Source organism: Chelonia mydas, chromosome 1 (assembly GCF_015237465.2).
Source record: "Chelonia mydas isolate rCheMyd1 chromosome 1, rCheMyd1.pri.v2, whole genome shotgun sequence".
NCBI classification, from domain to species: domain Eukaryota; kingdom Metazoa; phylum Chordata; order Testudines; family Cheloniidae; genus Chelonia; species Chelonia mydas.
Genome location: NC_057849.1, coordinates 148,620,749 through 148,640,850, shown reverse-complemented (window position 1 = coordinate 148,640,850; position 20,102 = coordinate 148,620,749). Strand labels below are relative to the sequence as shown.

General features: G+C 41.9%; 1 protein-coding gene across 2 annotated transcripts in view; it reads right to left on the bottom strand.

The window, feature by feature from the left end:
- LANCL3 (LanC like 3) overlaps window positions 1-20,102 on the bottom strand; it is a 53,762-nt gene that overhangs the window by 9,655 nt on the left and 24,005 nt on the right. For both annotated transcript variants that reach the window (XM_007071218.3, XM_043538031.1), the window contains 3 exons: window positions 4,672-4,795; window positions 3,820-4,017; window positions 821-1,028 (listed from right to left, as the gene is read on the bottom strand). In XM_007071218.3, coding sequence (XP_007071280.2) covers window positions 821-1,028; window positions 3,820-4,017; window positions 4,672-4,795 — 530 coding nt within the window. The remainder of the gene's footprint in view (window positions 1-820; window positions 1,029-3,819; window positions 4,018-4,671; window positions 4,796-20,102) is intronic.

The window sequence follows — 20,102 nt, the reverse complement described above, 5'->3', positions numbered from 1 at the left end:
CGCAGAGTCCCACTAGAAGCACCTCATCAGTTAATATAATCAGTTGCTCATGACCCTATTTGGATGCAGACCCTAAAAAGAGGCTGGACTAGTCTGAGGAAGAAATAGGTTGTTAGAATGTAAAATCTGTTAGCATGTTCTGCTCTAGAGACAGAATTTCCATGTTTAAATTTGCTGGCTTTGGGCATTTTTAGTTCTTTTTTGAATGTTTAAAGATTTAAGCTACTTGAAGGAATTGTGGCCATAGACCAGGGGTCTCAAACACGCGGCCCGCAGAGTTATTTGCTGTGGCCCGCCAAGCTCCTCGTGCCCCTCACCCCAAGTTATTTCCTTTGGCCACCAAGCTCCCCTCACCCGCCGCGCCCCCCTTCCCTCCAGCGTGCTGCATCCCTGCTCCTCTGCCTACCTCCAGGCACTTCCTGCCGCCAAACAGCTGTTTGGTGGAACTTAGTGCTTTCCAGTAGGGAAGGGGGAGGTGCGGGGAGCCACGTGCTCAGGGGAGGAGGCGGAGAAGAGGCAGGGCGGGGATTTGGGGAAGGGGTTGGAATGGGGGCGGGGAAGGGGTGGGAAGAGGTGGGGCAGGGCCTCATGGAAGGGGTGGAGTGGGGGCAGGGCCGGGGGCAGCTGGGGGTGGGGTGTCAGTGATGCGGCCCTTGGGCCAATGTACTAGTCCTCATGTGGCCCTCGTGGTGATTTGAGTTTGAGATCCCTGCCATAGACTATGCAAGGTTCTGAGAGAGTGTTCTTTGTATTTCACCAAACTCTATAATAATAAACCCCAAAGCTAAGTGAGGTGTTGCTGAATGGTGAGAATACTAACCTTTGTGCTCTATAGATGTATTTAGAGTTTCCAGTAAGCCTATATAGGAGTAGGAACACATAGGCACTACCAGCCACTCCATGGCAAATTCCAGGTCCCTTCTTCAACAGGCCCTTCTGCCATGTCAGTTCCCCACAGCGGATACAAGTGTCAAGATACTGGGGCTTCTTGGAAATCAGATAAGCTTTAGCAAACAGGTATGCGATACCTAGGGAAACAGCAGAGAAATCAGTTTTCTTTTTATAAGTACAGTCAAGCTGGTAAAATGTTATATGATCAATACATAAGAATATGGAAATTCTCATCTATGATATATATTCACCCGAATGTACACGCCACATAGGTGAGGGTGGTAGCAGTCTGATAAATTGAGAGCCATGTGATACACTGCATTTATCATGCACCTTTAAAAGCCTCACATGCAGTCACCCCACTAGCTCACCTCATTCCAGGACTAACATTCCAAACCCCTGGGCAGCTTAAAACAGCAGCCACATGTTTGTGTTTAAATCAGCCAGCCACAAGACAAGACATTTCCTTCTCTCCCAAAAATGTGGAGTTCTCGCACTATATCACATTGACCCAAGATTGAGGATGGACAATAATTAGTCTTGCAACAGTGACAGGTTTAAGACCCAGTAGTTCTCATTTCAACAGAGCTAGAAATAGTAACTAACCCTCTTTCCAATGGGACTTATTGCACTTTATTCTAGCCCTGGCAGATCCTGAGATGCTGGCTGTCAGTCATGTCCTTTTTATGTATGAAAAAGCCATTTAAAGTAATTTTTAGAGGTGATTTGGTTTTATTAGTTATAATCTCCATGTGATCACTGTGCAGTTGGATTCACAGTAACTAAAAGACAGATGCTACATGAGAAGGGATACTAATGCAGCCTGAATTTTAAAAATTCAGGTTCTCAAAAAAACTGTTTAAAATAGCTCTCAGTGACGTATACAAAATATATAGTGGTGTGGCATTGAAATGGCTGCATTACTCATGATTGATGAAGGGCACAATATAGAGGACTCCCAGGGAAAGGAAAATCAGAACATTTAGAAGGCTCTAAAAATTACCTCAAATAATTTTCCATTAAACATCCCAATTTTAACCACTTGATATCTTGGTGCTCCAAGAGCTAAGAGTAAGTGCTGTATCCCACTGGAAAGCCCCTGTTTTCTAATGGTATAAATCATCCAGCTCTAGCCCTGCTGTGTTGTGAGGTAGCAGACTATCAATCAGTCCCTGGGACAGGACTAAATACTGCCCATCCTGCACCACAAACTCATATAATGTTGTGGGGAATATTCGCCTTTGAGGAGGAGGCAAGAAACTTTCATCCAGTCGGCTGTTCCATAATGAGAGACTGTGGCCGTTTGAAATTTCTTCAAGGTATGTAGTGTTAGAAGTACTGGCCGGGAGATGGATTAGTGGGCAGAGGGCAGATGAGACTGCCAAAGGGGCCTCTGCCACATGGATATCACCAGCACTCACACAGTGGACCAAACTCCAATTGGAGTCTAAATTTCTTTCTTTCCAAGAGAGAAATTAACTGAACAAAGCTGGTTTCACTTCTCTTCACCCACAGGGAAGGATCAGGAAAGAGGGACCTTCACTCCCTACATGTCAGGAAAAGATAAAGCTCCAGCAGAATTAAGGGCTCTAATTATGTTGCACTGTTTACAGTTTAGAAAGAACACATTTAAAATACATGGGTCTCTGCTCCTGAACTTTGTTTAACAAAGTGAATGGTCCTGGAGCACGGTGTCAATTTTTGCTGTTATCTCCCAGATTTAGGTTACAAAGCCAGTAAGAACAGTTAGCTGCTATATCCTGGTGGGAAGTAATTTCAATATGCAATAGCACAAGCAAACACTGCTAAAGCAAGAGTGAGAGCCTCAGCTGGGGTCAGCATGGAACTCAGACAGAAGCTTCTCCTCTTCCCCAGAGCTCTTAAATTTGGGGAAATTCCACAATTAACATTTTGCTAGTGCATACTCATAGATCATAGACTTTAAGGCCAGAAGGGACCATCATGATCATCTAATCTGTTCTCCTACCCATTGCAGGCCATAGAATCTCACCCACCTACTCCTGTAATAGACCCCTAACCTCTGGCTGAGTTAATGAAGTCCTAAAATCATGGTTCAAAGACTTCAAGTTACAGCAAATCCACCATTTACACTAGTTTAAACTGGCAAGTGACCCATGCTGCAGAGGAAGGCAAAACCCCACCTTTCCCCCCCTCACCCTCCGGTCTCTGCCAATTCTTTCCCAACCCCAAATATGGAGATCAGTTAGACCCTGAGCATGTGGGCAAGACCCACTAGGTAGATACCTGGGAAAGAATTCTCTAGAGCAACTCAGAGCCCTCCCCATCTAGGTGTTCCATCTCCAGCCATTGGACATATTTGTTACTTTCCTTCCCATAAAAAAATCCTTAGGTCAGATCTGTGCATAAGTGTACAATAGCAATACACAGAAATTGGCTATGTTTGAGGGGAAGAGGCAAAAACTTTTCCAGACCCACCCATAAATAGTAAGTCTGGCATTGGCTATGTCTCTTTCAGTACACTAAGGCCATCTTCACCCTCTAGTCAACCAGGACTTGCCTTGTAACTCATATATATCATGCACTGAAGTCCTTGCCACTCATGGGAGCAAGGGCTTGGAATACAGAGATCATACGTGGGCTTCTTAGAGTACAGGGCATTACAGCTAGGTCATTAGGTGACATATTGTACTATTGGATTTTAATGGCTTTTATAACAACATATTTGAAAGTATCTCAGAGTTTTCCTTCATTGCCTGATCTTCCACCCACTACAGTAATAAACAAAAAAACTAAACTGAAAAAAGCACGAACAATTTTCCTGCTTGACATAAACGGTAAAATCAGTAAAATTTGACCTGACGTTATTTTCTCAATGGAATCATTTAGTGTGAAAAGCATTGTAATTGGTAACATCTGGCTACTTCACAGCATCAATTTGAAAAGGACCTGGAGCTCCATGACACCAGTGCACAAGCTCATTCTCCCGCTCAATTGTCTCTCCCAGTTCAGGCGGCCAGTTGCTGTTTTGTTCTTGGTCCATAAGAAAGTCAATGCTCTGCCATACAAGCTCCTGATCTGCAGGCTGAAGGTATTCATAATAGGACAGCAACATCTGAAGGATGGATGAAAGGCCATGGGCTGCACCTGTAAAGAATAGAAATAGCTAAAAGAAGAATTATTTTTGCTCACAGATCCACCACACTGCATCTTTCTACGGGAAATAATTTCTGTGTGGTGCAGATGGGTGTTCTGTCTTGTTTTGACTGTTATAATATTGTGTTGAGCAAAGGTCTTATACATACAACTTAAAGATTTGTTACCACTTACATCTTTCAGATTCCTAAATTTAAAGAAAAACTCAGTATGAATTCACCCATTCTCTCTATAGAGTGGCAACATTTGAGAATAATGAAAATTAAAGTGCAGATAAAAGATTTCTCTACTGCATTTCACAAATACATAATAGCTGCAAACGCCTCGCTTCAGAGAGGCAAAGGCCCCCAACTCAGTGAGGAGTCTCACAAAGTTTATGGATTTTTCCCTTATTACAAGTTTTTCTGCAGAAGGGAAATATTGGAGCCTACTGGGAATATGCAGTGTGTAACTAGCACTAATCACTGCATTCATTTTAGGTGGTCCACATACAATATTTGTCCATTTACCGGTATGACCATTTGTTAGTTAGGAAAAGCAGACTGCACATATTGTTTGCCTGCCAATGTCTTATTTCTAAGTGTTCTATTACCTTGGTGTCAAAGCAATGCCTTGGTTTCTAAGTGGTTGGTGTGTTCTACTCACCAAGGTATTCTGTTCCATAATAAGAGTACATGAGTGGGCATGGTTTCCTCTTCTTCATGGCATACTGCTTCCCAGATTCTAATATAGCTTGGCAAATTGATCTGATCTGCACTGGGGTCAACATCTAAGCAGAAAACACCAAGAGAGACAGACTATTATAACAATTTTCCCTTTTAAAAGTTATACAGCTCCCTCTTTTTCATCCTGGCACATATATTAGATCATTGCCTCTGTGGGCATGTTATAATGTATATTGTAATGTTATTGACAATAATAATAATTTATATAGTATGGTAGGATTACACAACATGTCTCACACAGTGGCCTAAAATCCTGCTTCAACTAAGTCAGTGACAAAATTCCCATTGATTTCAATGGGATCAGAGTAAGGCCAATTTAAGAGACACGCTCTCTCTTCCAAAGATTTTACAGTCTAAGTGAGACGTGATAAACAAGCAGAAGATGAGATACAAGACAACAGCTCAGGGAATGGAGAGTGTTCAGTTACCTAATGACAAGGAGAAAGGAGAGATTCTTAGAAGAAGTGGATTGTAAGGAGAAGCAAGGGAGTTTGGTGGATGAACGCTGACAGGCTGTTCCGGACATAAGGAACAACATGTAAGGAGCTTTTTAAGCAACATAACACAAGAGGAAAGGGAGAAGGTATTAAATTGGAAGAAGGAACATTAAATGTTCTTGTTTGTTTCATTTGTAGTTGAGGATTAAGTATTGGTATAGGAGACACTTGGGTTAAGGAACATCCTATCACACTACATGTCTGAATGCATACCTCTTATCTCAAGGAAACATTACTGAAAATAAAGTGAAAAACAGCCTTGTACAGCTGGTTAGAGGGTAGCTGTTTGCAATGCTTTATCACCACAAACAGGTCAAAGCTGCCTTTGTGTTCATTGATTGGTAATAACTGGATGATGGCCAACCTTACAGGATTAGAAGGAAAAGGTGGCTACCTATTAATTTGTTTCATAGGATGTACTTTTTCAAGTAACAGACTTTGTATCTCAGTAGTCAATTAGGAATCTGTTTTACATTTTCTTAATTAGAGCTCTAATGATATGCACTTTCCTGTGTTCATTAGCAATTTCCTCTCTGCCATTCACATCTGTTACTGGCTGACCTTCACAAAGGAAGATGAGAGAGGTTCATTTCTAGGCATTTTAATTGCCTGAATCATTAATTCAGGCATACTCTGTAGGAAAAAAGCATTTCACTGATAATCCTTTTTCCCTTTTGTGAAGAAAGAAATAGAAGAGAAAAGTGACACCAATAAAAAAGGAATACAATGAATCCTGAGAGGACTAGTAACAGAAATAAAAAACTAACAATAACCTTACCACTGCTCCTTTCAAACAGTCCCAGATAAACTACTTGTGCTATAGGGCTTCTAATGAGCTCTTCATTTTAAAGAATGCTTTTTGAACTGTCAAGTGTGCAGGCAATGTTCTTGAAAAGCCATGCACCCTTATCGGATGAGCAAAATGAGGTGAATGTAGTTCGTATTATTTAGGTCTTGACAGGAAGAAAACGGTTGGAAAAAATCTTTTTCTGTTACCTCACTTGTACTGAAATAAAGTATTCTCTGCTACAAACTGCTCAAAGTGACTGTGATATTTATATACCCCCTTGCACAACAGAACCCTGATCAGAGTTTTTGAGTGTTACTGCAATACAAATGAATAAGGTTATTAATAATCATAGACTTCACTCATTTTTTGTTAGTGTTTAGAACTAGTCACCTTAGGTTCGCTGCATTTGCACCAATGGCTCTGAATTCTTTTCAGTTTTGTGATTATCATACAATCATAGAAATGTAGAGCTGGAAGAGACCTCAAGAGGTCATCTAGTCCAGCCCCCTGAAATGAGGCAGTACCAGATATACATAGACCATCCCTCACAAGTGTTTGTCTAACCTGTTCTTAAAAACCTTCAATGACAGCGATTCCACAAACTCCCTTGGAAGACCATTCCAGAGCTTAACTATGCTTATCGTTAGAAAGCTTTTTCTAATATCTCTAACCTAAATCACTCTTACTATAGATTAAGCAGATTTCCTCTTGTCCTACCTTCAGTAGACACAGAGTACTCTTTGTAACAGCCATTAACATATTTGAAGATTATCAGGTCCCCCTCTCAGTCTTTTCTCAAGACTAAATATGCCCAGTTTTTTTAAACTTTTCCTCAGAGGTCAGGTTTTCTAAACCTCTTATCATTTTTGTTGCTCTCCTCGGGACTCTCTCCAATTTGTCCACATCTTTCTTAAACTGTCGTGCCCAGAACTGTATACAATATTCCAGCTGAAGCCTCACCAGTGCTGGGCAGAGCAAGATAATTACCTCCCTGGTCTAATATATGACACCCTGGTTAAAACACCCCAAAAGTATATGAGTCTTTTCCACAACTGCATCACATTGTTGACTCATGTTCAATTTGTAATCCACTATAAGCCCCAGATGAGTAGTCAATAGGTGGACCGCAGGCCAAATCTGGACTGCCAGACTCTTTTGAATGGACCCCAAAATCTTTTAATTTACTTAGTATTATTGTTGCGTTGTTTTTTTAATTATTTTCTCTGGAGTCTGGGCCTTCACCAAGAAATCTGGACTTTGACAAAAACTAATTGGTTACTCCTGCCCCAGATCCTTTTCAGCAGTATTACTGCCTACCCATGTATTCCCCATTTTGTAGCTGCTCATTTGATTTTTTTTCTTCCTAAGTGAAGTACTTTGCACTTGGCTTCACTGAATTTCATCTTGTTTATTTCAGACCAATTCTCCAATTTGTCAAGGTTGTTTTGAATTCTAATCCTGTCCTCCAAAGTGTTTACAACCCCTCCCAGCTTGGCATCTGTAGGGGTAAGGTTGCGGAAGACTGGCAAGGAGCTAAGTGGTGGACTGAGTATGTGACTGGATGTAAGTGGAGGATGCAGGCAGTTTCAATTAACTTTGTCCAACAGACCCTGCCAAAAGACATTGTAGCAAAGCTCAGCATATTTTTGCCTGTAAATGAGTCAGTTTATGTAATAAGCATAAATCGTACATATAAATATGTAGCCAGCTGTGACCCCATGTAACCCCGAGATAAGCGTGGAGAATATAGTGCCGCAGAGGACTCCCCCCACCCCCCCGGCGGAGTCCTGCCTGGTCAGCTGTCCCGAATGGCCAGAGTCCCCTGCAGCCCCTCCGCACGTCTTAGGGGCTCCCCACGCAGATTGGAGCGTAAGTTCTTCCTTCCTTCAATAAAGCATAGTTTACTATTCTTAGGCCTGAGTGTCCTCCTTTCGCTGGTATCTCCCCCGCAGTCCTTGCGGGCACAGCATCCTCTGCAAATTTCATAAGCAACCATATGATCATTGTATGGTGTTATTACAGGACAAAATTAAGCATGCTTGGGTTACTTAATGTGCATTTCCATACCTTAACACACTTGGATTTCTTTTAAATTTAATCTCAGCTCACAATTGCCTGGGGGAAATGACAACATCTCTGTAATGTTTTTATCCTAAATCATTGATATATGCTCTCAACCTTAACTCCATCTTAATATAATTTTTTTCTGGGAATTATTATAGTATTGCATTTTATTTATGATTTTCCTTTGAGCCAGCAAAAAAATAGCCAGAAGCACCAACTGCAAATTGTTAGGAAGGATGAACTGTGTACCAACTCCAAACCATCTGTGAGATGCTTTGATGGTGAAAAAAATAAGGCCAGTAGGAAAACGCTCTCGTAATCCATACAAATCCTTGTCTTTGAGGTAGTTGTAATTCTGGTAAACTGTTTTTCCAAGGCCACTTCAAAGGTTGTCACATTTAATACCAGTTGGTCATTCAGTAGGTGGCATTATTCCCTTTAAGGCAATAGCTGAATGGCAGTAAGAGGCATTGCACTTCTCCACGTATTATTTTTCAGATTAAACTTATGTGGATATAAAAAGTTCTACTGGCCCTCTAATAACAGTAGAAGTGTAAATCTTAATATCCTCACTACATTTCAACGCAGATCATTACAAGCTGCCTGCCTAAGTTTTCCCTGCAATTACAGTTGAATAGGAAAGGCTTTTTTTCCTCTTCTGAAATGTTGAGTAACGTTGCTGTGTGCTGTTAAACTGTTTTTTGGTGAAGGATGAAGTGATCTCCTATAGCTCTTACTTTCTCAATCACCCTTAAATACACCATTTAAGGACTTAACTAGGCTCTGTCCACAGTCTCTCCATTTGTCTATTTTGTCAGTCCAGAGTACCTGTCTCATAGAATCATAGAATATCAGGGTTGGAAGGGACCTCAGGAGGTCATCTAGTCCAACCCCCTGCTCAAAGCAGGACCAATCCCCAACTAAATCATCCCAGCCAGGGCTTTGTCAAGCCTGACCTTAAAAACTTCTAAGGAAGGAGATTCCACCACCTCCCTAGGTAATGCATTCCAGTGTTTCACCACCCTCCTAGTGAAAAAGTTTTTCCTAATATCCAACCTAAACCTCCCCCACTGCAATTTGAGACCATTACTCCTTGTTCTGTCATCAGCTACCACTGAGAACAGTCTAGATCCATCCTCTTTGGAACCCCCTTTCAGGTAGTTGAAAGCAGCTATCAAATCCCCCCTCATTCTTCTCTTCCGCAGACTAAACAATCCCAGTTCCCTCAGCCTCTCCTCATAAGTCATGTATTCCAGTCCCCTAATCATTTTTGTTGCCCTCCACTGGACTCTTTCCAATTTTTCCACATCCTTCTTGTAGTGTGGGGCCCAAAACTGGACACAGTACTCCAGATGTAGCCTCACCAATGTCGAATAGAAGGGATCGATCACGTCCCTCGATCTGTTGGCAATGCCCCTACATATACATCCCAAAATGCCATTGGCCTTCTTGGCAACAAGGGCATACTGTTGACTCATATCCAGCTTCTCGTCCACTGTCACCCCTAGGTCCTTTTCTGCAGAACTGCTGCCGAGCCATTCGGTCCCTAGTCTGTAGCGGGTGCATGGGATTCTTCCGTCCTAAATGCAGGACTCTGCAGTTTGTCCTTGTTGAACCTCATCAGATTTCTTTTGGCCCAATCCTCTAATTTGTCTACGGCCCTCTGTATCCTACCCCTACCCTCCAGCGTATTTACCTCTCCTCCCAGTTTAGTGTCATCTGCAAACTTGCTGAGTGTGCAATCCACACCATCCTCCAGATCATTAATGACGATATTGAACAAAACCGGCCCGAGGACCAACCCTTGGGGCACTCCACTTGATACCGGCTGCCAACTAGACATGGAGCCATTGATCACTACCCATTGAGCCCGACAATCTAGCCAACTCTCTATCCACCTTATAGTCCGTTCATCCAGCCCATACTTCTTTAACTTGCTGGCAAGAATACTGTGGGAGACCGTGTCAAAAGCTTTGCTAAAGTCAAGGAACAACACGTCCACCGCTTTCCCCTCATCCACAGAGCCAGTTATCTCATCATAGAAGGCAATTAGATTAGTCAGGCATGACTTGCCCTTGGTGAATCCATGCTGACCGTTCCTGATCACTTTCCTCTCCTCTAAGTGCTTCAGAATTGATTCCTTGAGGACCTGCTCCATAATTTTTCCAGGAAGACACCCCCTGTGTTTAGCAACAGGTTCCCAACTAATTTAAGCCAAGCACCTCATTCAGTAAATAAATAAAACCCTACTAAAAAAACTCACCAGGAAGTTTTTGGTCTATAATGACCATTCAAACCTTCTGTCTGTTTGTTACCATATAGTAGAATTTCTCACCCTTTTCAGGTTGGACACTCTTTATTCAAAGTCAAACATTTTCATGATTCCCTTATAAATTTACCATAAGAGTAAAAAAAATAAAAATAAAAAATAAATGTATCAGTGAGGATAATGTTAACACTATCTCATTTGTGGGGGTGTGTGCGCGCATGCGCATAGAGGTTGACAGCGAACACTTACCTTGAAGGGTAGGGGTGTGTGGGGAGTGGGGGAGAGAGATTTGCTTTGCTTAAGATTGTAATAAACTTTTCAACAACTCATGACCTTTCTGATTGCATTTGGGGGTTATGCCTCCCCGCTTGAGAAACATTACTATATAGTATTGTGTACCATACCTGCTGCCTTTACATTGTAAGTACCTAGGAATGAGAACCTTATTTGTTTTGTTACAACTCTATTGTTGTACTGCATTGTGTACATCTATGACACAAAGCACTATGTAAGTGCCAAGTATTATTATTTAATAATTTGTGTGATCATAGTTCTAGAACAGTCATTTTCAACCTGTGGTTTGCAGGTCACTAGGTGTTTGCAGACTATATCTAAGATTTCCATAGGGGTTCGCACCTCATTCAAAATTTTTTAGGGGTCTGCAAATGAAAAAAGGTTAAAAACCACTGTTCTAGAATGTAACATTTGCATTTATCGCATTATACCGGAAGCCTTGTTTTATGCATGTAAAAGTTACTGGCTACAGACTTAACAGATTAAATCTCTCACTGATGTTACTCTAATAAAGGAATCTAAATGACTTCAACCATATATTTCTTGAAATATTTTATAACAATGTCAAAAATAGCAATTGAAATTTGTGCCGTACTATCAAAAGGCTTTGTTTTGAAATCTCATAATGAAGTATTCCGAACATCCAGCAGAGGGAGCTTTTGAAGCAGCTATTGTATGCACAATACCTGTAAAATGAAGAACATTTTTGTGTTAAGGAGGACAGCGGACTCCAGCATAAAGATGGGCTGGCAGTAGTTGAATGACAGTGTGCTGCATTGCAGAACACCAAAATTCAGTTCTCAACCCTCGTAAGCCCTGCCTCTTACCGCCAGGCCAGCAGGAGCTGTGAATGTTTCATGAACCTTTTCATGAAATGTACTGCTCACTCTTTTGTCTTGCAGGTGATCCCAAAACAGGAGCCATAACTGAATGGGTGTGAGATGTGGGCTCTCCAAGGAAACCAGAGGCCTCCTGTCTGGATTGGAAGGCTTCACAGTTATAAAGATGGCAAGGGCCTAATTCTCCACAATGTTACTTCTGGTTGATTGGTATACAACTGTTATAGTGCAGGAGAAGTATTTTGCTACCTGCATCCCTTCCAAAAAGTGGCGGGCACATCACGTTTTTGACACCATTCCAAAAAGTAGTGATTCTCAAGTGATACCGTTGAGAATGGCACTGCACGGTTGCTAACACAGATTGGCTGATGCTGTAACATCACTAAGAAGAGAAAGGCAGAACACTCAAACTGATAACAGACAAAGATAGAGAGAGGGAGAGGAAAAAAACAAGAAAGCCAAGTAATACCTGTGAGTACAGTAAGATCCTGGAAAAAGCTAGAGAGAGAGTTTCTGGGTCTGCTGGTTACAGAGGCTGAACGCTAAGATACTGCTCCTTCTGTTCTTGATTTCTCCTGTATTCAGAGAAGCAGAACTGTGTGCATTTCTTGTAAATAAACAAGACTGCATCAAAGAGAGTAACAGACTATCAATTTCTATTTCCAGCTGGAAATCCCCAGAGCCCCACTGTTTGACTAGCTGCTTAGGTTGAAAAGAGGCAACATTTAAAAAAAAAAAAGTCAGATCCCTTTTTTCTTTTCTTCTGACTCATGTCCCTTGCCTTGGCAACAATACAGTAACAAGCGGGCCACTCTCTTTTATGAGACACTAATCCTGATTCCAACCTGAAACCACAGGCTGCACTTTATCCCTGGCGAGGGAACCAGATAATTGGTGAGGAAGACAGTGCAACACTCTAACTGCTAGCGTGTTATAATAGCACATCTCACTTGCCTGGGGCAAAGAGCACCAAAGTCATCAACTTCGGCACTCAAACTTTCCTTTTAAAGAAAAACAAAAAGTAAACTTCTAGGACCTAGGGCTGCAAACAAAGCCTTAAAAACACAAAAGGAGCATAACTAATGCCATGGCTACCAGGCAGTGTGAGAGGAGTGAGTTGGGACAATAGGGATGGCCTCCATCCATCCACTCTGCCTCAGAGTCCAACACTTGAGCGAGTAAAGGAAAATTACAATCATCTTGCTACAAACTCCCCTTATCCTGGGTCATCCTAAGGGAGAAAGGACAAACATCAGTGGCTCCTCCAGCCTCCCCTCTTCTAGGCCATTTCCTGTTCCTCACACAGTCCTCCACTTAGACAAAGGCCAGACCCAGAGTACTCTTGTTCTACTGCCCCGCAACTTCTTCCTATGGCTGCCTGTAGCCACCCAGCTCTAACAGTGCACTCCCTAGGCCTAAAGAAGGGAACGGAAGGTCCCAGCAGCACCAGCTTCCCTTCCTAACCAAGGGAAGTGGCAAACCATAGCTCCTAGTTCTTCCACTGGGACTGGGAAACCATGCTGCAAATGGAGCAGCCCGGAGGAGGTATGAGGTGCCTCTGGGCTGTGGAGTTGGCTTCTATCCCTCTGTCACTCCCCATGCTATAGGTTTTAATTAATGGAGCTGTGTAGTCTCAGACTAACCATCTCCAAATACCATCCCACTTAGTGTTTTTCCCGCACTATCTCTGCTATCACAGAGCACTGATCAGCAATATAATCCAGAGCTTAATTTTAACTACATATGGTTGAGAATGCTCCCAAATTAAAATATTTTGGGATGAATGAAAGAGCATGTCTAAAAAAAGCATGTAAAATTTTCAAATTAACAGAGACACAGCTATAGCCTTGCTTAGCCTGATCAATCGTCTTGCAAAATTCTACCCATCCACACGGCAAAGCCAATTTTGCCTGGTGAGTTAAATATCTTTAGTTCTTTCATTATTACCCTAACAAAGGATGGTGGCTGATTTGGGGACGGATCATGGGATCTGGTCAAAATGCACATAGCAAGAGTCAGCTTTGTGCTCTCCCACTCTTGGAGTTGCTTTGTGTAGCACAAGCCCTCCCACATAAATTGGAACAATTCATGACATCTGCAAATGGTCCAGCAATTGATGCTATTTAGTGGTGTCCTGGCAATCCTGCTTTGGCTGCACTTATGTCCCCTCTACAAGAGCAGGGAGGGAAAAGGTGCAGGAGCCTCTTTACCATTGGAGGATCCCTCTGTACTGGGGTGATCCTTCAGGGTACCTCAGTGCTGCCAGCACTGCAGCACAAAATGGCCATATCACACAAGAGGATCTGGCCTTCTGTGTTTGGACTTGTAAATTTTCCAGGACAGTTTGGCAAGGCTGGATCACAAATATAAATATTTTTAAGGGTGGCACCGTGCAATTTTCTTTGAGTAATGGGCCATAGTTATGCTGCGCCAGGAGCACCCTATCCTATCCTTGTTTCCCCCATTACACCAGAAAGGGGAGGGGAATGTATGCTGTACCCGCTCTTTTTCTGCTTACTTCCTCCTCACAAGCAGATCGGGTGCATTTTCTGGTACATTTGGGGGTTGCAATCAAGTCTTCAGCCACTCCCTACCCACCTGCAGAGGAGAGGGAATAGCTGCCCTGTGTTGGCTCCTGCTCATTCCCTTCTCTGCATATGGACTGGTAATGCAAGTAGCCTGCACAGAAGTAAGGAGATGTCTTACTTCCTCACCCCTCTCCAGGGGAGCATAAGGTACCTCACTGCTGAGTCCCATCTTTGCACAAAATTAAAACGTGTAGCAGATTATTGAACCTGCCCAAAAAGTGCAGTAGCGGTGGCACTGCTTTTCATTTCTACTTCAACATGACCATGAGCCGAAATCATTAAAACACTATTGGTTGCTACAGCAACCTAGACAAACCTCTTCTCACTACCTCAGAAGAGATTAGCTTTTCAGCACTTGTATTCATTTGCATGTCACAGAAGAAAGTCAAGAGAAACTGGTCCTCAGTGAAGTGACACTTTATATACACACACATGTGGGCATTTAAACTCATAACATTATAAATAAAATTTTCAATAATACCTTGAAACCAGCGAAAGACACTTTACCTTGAGAAACACTGTCTCCTGGAAAGCACTGCGCTCCCACAGTTCTCCTTTAATTTACTTCTGCTGGAGTTAAGGGTACTCAGCATCTCACAGGACAAGGTCCAGTGAGATATAAATATATGGTGTTTGGTTCTGTAGAGTATAAATGTTTTCAGAGAAATGTTCATAGGAAGAAGAGTATAAGCTTCTGTAAAGGAACTGCCTTAGACTGCTGACTATTTCACAAACACACACTTAAATTCAAAAGGTACCACTAAATAAAGTATAAAAGTAAAATTAGGCACTGGAAAATTCTCTTGTCAAGGAAAAGAGGAAGTAGGATATATTTTATCATGTGTACATATATTTGATCTCTAAGGGATTTAACATGGAATTCTAGCCATCTATTAGACAAATGATAATGCTCTGAACATTCTTCCAAAAAGACATTTGGCTGGGAAAAGCAATGGGGCAAAATATTGTGCATCTTTTCACATGCCTGATTTGTAGCATATTTTTAATCTTTTCTGGACTCTGTCTTTTATTTCCCTGGAGACACAACGAGAAGAAAATGAGTGAACATATTAAACCAGGGGTGACCACATGGAGCCACATGCGGCTCTTCAGAAGTTAATATGCAGCTCCTTGGATAGGCACCGACTCCGGGGCTGGAGCTACAGGCGCCAACTTTCCAATGTGCCGGGGGTACTCACTGCTCAACCCCTGGCTCTGCCACGGGCCCTGTCCCCACTCCACCCCTTCCTGCCCCCTCCCCTAAGCCTACTGTGCCCTCGCTCCTCCTCCCTATTCCCCCAGAGCCTCCTGCAGGTCATGAAACAGCTGATTGGGAGGTGTGGGGAGGGCGCGGGAGGTGCTGATTGGCGGGGTTGCCGGTGAGTGGGAAGTGCTCGGAGCGGGGTAGGGGAGCTGATGGTGGGCTGCTGACGTATTACTGTGGCTCTCTGACAATGTTTACTGGTAAATTCTGGCTCCTTCTCAGGTTCAGGTTGGCCACCCCTGTATTAAACCTATAAGATAAGCAGCTCTTTAATTTTTTTGTCACACTCAAATACATAGGTGCTGGAACTAGGGATGCTGGGGGTGCTTCTTCACCCCCTGGCTTGAAGCGGTTTCTATTATATACAGGGTTTACAGTGTGGTTCAATGGCTTTCAGCACCCCCACTATAAAAATTGTTCCAGCACCTCTGCTAAAGTACACCTACATTTTCCAATAACAAACAGGATGCTATTGTTAACTGCAAATGTAAAGAAAACAGCAACAGACCAGATGCTAGCAGATGGTAAATTACTATGGTATAGTAAATGGCCAACTTAATGCAGAATAGGGGACGATGGCGGGGTTGTTTTATGATGTTATACAATGTGGTAGTCTTTTGTGCTCCAAGGAGTTACACTTAAGCAGGAAATTTTAAAAATTGCCACACATTTGGCAGGACTTCACCTTCAGCGTTTGTCAGCTTGTGAACTAAAGAGAACGCTTTATACAGACAACAGTAGGGTTGCGTTATAACTACTAAACAAAACCAAAGAAAAAGATAGTGTCTGAAGATAAAGCTCAGAAATAAAGAGCAGTAATAACACTCCATAAAGATAAAATTCCCAATATGGATCATTTTTAAATCAATGTAACTTTTAGGATTATTTGTTGTTAACAGATTAAATACTTGCTTTTTCAAATGTAATTGATGGAATCTGATTTACTCCATCTGCAGAGAAATATAGGGAAGAACTATTAAAGTCCTAGGAGTTTCACTATTTACCCAACAAAAAGTTTAATTTATACACAGACAATAATAATTCAAACATCTGTATTTCTCAGAGCATATATGTATATATGAATGTGTTTTTGTGCAGTACTGCATGAATCACTGTGGTATCTAAGTGCCTGGTGAAATACTATATAAAAATTATACCGTAATCCAATTTACTGAATATAGTTCCAACTTATTGTACCTATCAACTTTATACAGCAATTGTGTATGTCATGAAGCTTTGCCCATCATTTTTCCTCATAACAGCTATGGTAGTTAAAGGGACAAACAGAGGCACAATTTTAGAAAGTATTAAATTGGAAGAAAATAAAGTGACATAATGAATACGATACGCCGGGGTGAGGAGTGCGAAAGAATTTGTTCCTACTTCTTTGGGAATATCTCCTTAATACACTCATGGCTTAACTAATAGCATTATTTGGGGGAAGATATTGCACCCCATACAATCTCTATTCATAGGTTAATTTAGACTGCTAATACTGACCAAAATTAGGGATTTGGAGCCAACACCTGATTTCATTAGAGTCAATGTCAAAACACCCAGTGACTTTAATGGGATCAGGATTTGGTCGCTTAGTGCTGGCAAAAACTATGTAACCTACTTCAGCATTTATGTTAAAACATTCACATTGCAACTCTTCAGAGGAACACCTGCCACAAAAATATTTGAACTCCATAGGCCAGATTCTGACCTCGCAAACATGGATGTAAATCTGGACTAACTCCACTGGCTCCTATGAGTTGATTTAAATAATTTGCTTGGTGATCTCTAAAGTGAAACTTCTTTTACCAAATTAACAAGCTAGAGTTACTATTCAATTCAATCATTTGATCCTTCTAAATCTCTGCAGTTCTATGTCTTGCCATTGGGAATTTAGCCAAACAACTCTCCTTAATCTCAATGGAAGTTGTGGAGTTAAATCTCCCAATCAGCTCTGAAAGATCTCAACCCGAGGTTTTGGAATGAATGTAAACTCTTGTGCCTCAGGGCACAGAACAGTCTAAGTAATGGGCGTTAGGAAGAAGCTTTCCCTATGGGCAATGCATTCCAGGACAGCCTTCTGCAGTTTCTTGCACCTTCCTCTGAAGCATCTGGCCACACTATCAGAGACAGGATACTGGACTAGATGAACCAATGGTCTAATCTATTATGGCAATGTCATTGTTCCTATGCATCATATACAGTGTGATCATTATCTCTGTACTGCATGACATATCTATATATGTAGCCCAAAGTAGCATTGGCCTTCTTGATGCCATATTGCACTGCAAACCCATGCCTATTGGCCTGATTCTCCACAACTTTGCACCTACTATAATTATTCACTCCTACCCCGACTGAGTGCAAAGCACCTGTGAAACATCAGCACTGGTATAAGAGACCGTAGATTTCTGCAGACACATTTTTATACCTACTTTGCACAGGTGCAAGTGACTACACAAGGTATAAGGCACTGGCAAATGAGGTTCCAATATGTACTCAGACGGGCTTTTCCAGCATTACTTGGACATAGGTTTTGCCCTTAATCTGAACATAGATATTGTGTATTTTCCCCAGATATAATCAGCATGCACTTTTCAAAACTGAATCTTATTTTATCCCTTTTTCCACATGGAAAATTGCCATATAATGCTAAATGATCTGTTTTTGGTAAAATTCTTCTCTTGTTGACAAAACAAAAACTGTCAATTGAAAAATTTTGGTAAAAAACTAAAAAAATCCCACACACATACCCCAGAACATTTTCCACAAAGTTGCAAACCACATGAAATTATTTCTTTCAGTGTTTCTCAGAGAGAATATTTACCATTTTCTGATCAGTTGTGATGCTCAGCAATGTGGCCCCAGTCCAGCAAAGCATTTGAGCACAGCTGAACTTTTTTCAGAGTAGCAGCCGTGTTAGTCTGTATCCGTAAAAAGAAGAGGACTTGTGGCACCTTAGAGACTAACAAATTTATTAGAGCATAAGCTTTCGTGAGCTATAGCTCACTTCATCAGATGCATACAGTGGAAAATATAATGGGGAAATTTTATATACACAGAGAACATGAAACAATGGGTGTTACCATACAGACTGTAACAAGAGTGATCAGGAGAGGCGAGCTATTACCAACGGGAGAGCGGATTGGGAGGGGGGGGAAACCTTTTGTAGTGATAATCAAGGTGGGCCATTTCCAGCAGTTTACAAGGACAGTAGGAGGGGAAATAAACAAGGGGAAATAGTTTTACTTTGTGTAAAAAGAAAAGGAGTACTTGTGGCACCTTATAGACTAACCAATTTATTTGAGCATAAGCTTTCGTGAGCTACAGCTCACTTCATCGGATGCATTCCTTTGTGTAATGACACATCCACTCCCAGTCTTTATTGTATCCAGTTTGCAAACTAATTCCTATTCAGCAGTCTCTTGTTGGAGTCTGTTTTTGAAGTTTTTTTTGTTGAAGAATTGCCACTTTTAGGTCTGTAATCGAGTGACCAGGGAGATTGAAGTGTTCTCCGACTGGTTTTTAAATGTTATAATTCTTGATGTCTGATTTGCGTCCATTTATTCTTTTATGTAGAGACTGTCCAATCTGGCCAATGTACATGGCAGAGGGGCATTGCTGGCACATGATGGCATATATCACATTGGTAGATGTGCAGGTGAACGAGCCTCTGATAGTGTGGCTGATGTGATTAGGCCCTATGATGGTGTCCCCTGAATAGATATGTGGACACAGTTGGCAATGGGCTTTGTTGCAAGGATAGGTTCCTGGGTTAGTGGTTCTGTTGTGTGGTGTGTGGTTGATGGTGAGTATTTGCTTCAGGTTGGGGGGCTGTCTGTAAGCAAGGACTGGCCTGTCTCCCAAGATCTGTGAGAGTGATGGGTCATCCTTCAGGATAGGTTGTAGATCCTTGATGATGCGTTGGAGAGGTTTTAGTTGGGGATTGAAGGTGATGGCTAGTGGCATTCTGTTATTTTCTTTGTTGGGCCTGTCCTGTAGTAGGTGACTTCTGGGTACTCTTCTAAATCTCCCCACTATATTTTCCACTGTATGCGTCCGATGAAGTGAGCTGTAGTTCACGAAAGCTTATGCTCTAATAAATTTGTTAGTCTCTAAGGTACCACAAGTCCTCCTTTTCTCTTTATAGTTGAACTAGTGAGCAGTCCCATTTCTGTACCCCTGGCCTGCCATGTGAAATGTATAAAGCTCTTAGGTTTTCACTTTGCAGCACATGGTGCGCACACAGCACAAAGGGAAAGAAGCAAACCATCGCAAGCACTAGCATGGCTGCTCAGCAACACTGTTTTTTGCACACTGCCCTTTGCCAAGTGAAACTTACCGAAAAGTCTGGTCAATTTCAATTTGCAGGTCAGCACAGTGGACTGGAGCAATGCAAAGGAAAACCTTGACCAGGGAATGAGAAAGATTATCACAAATGGGAAGGAAGCAGAGGCTAGAGATTGATGAAGGGCAAAAACAGAGATACAGAAAAAAACAAATGAAAAATGCATGAGGCACCAGGCCAGGCATGGTGAGGAAATGCAGACAAGAGGAAAATGGATCAATCAGAACCAGGATGGAAATGCTGCTCCAGCCATACAAGAAAGATAGAAAGACTAACAAATCACACAGAGACAAAGAAAAATGTGTTCTTTTTTCCCCAGGACCACAAAGGAGAGGAAGAACAAGCAATTTATAAATAAATTAGAAAGAAGAGTATGTGTGTGTAAATATATGTCAGTGTGT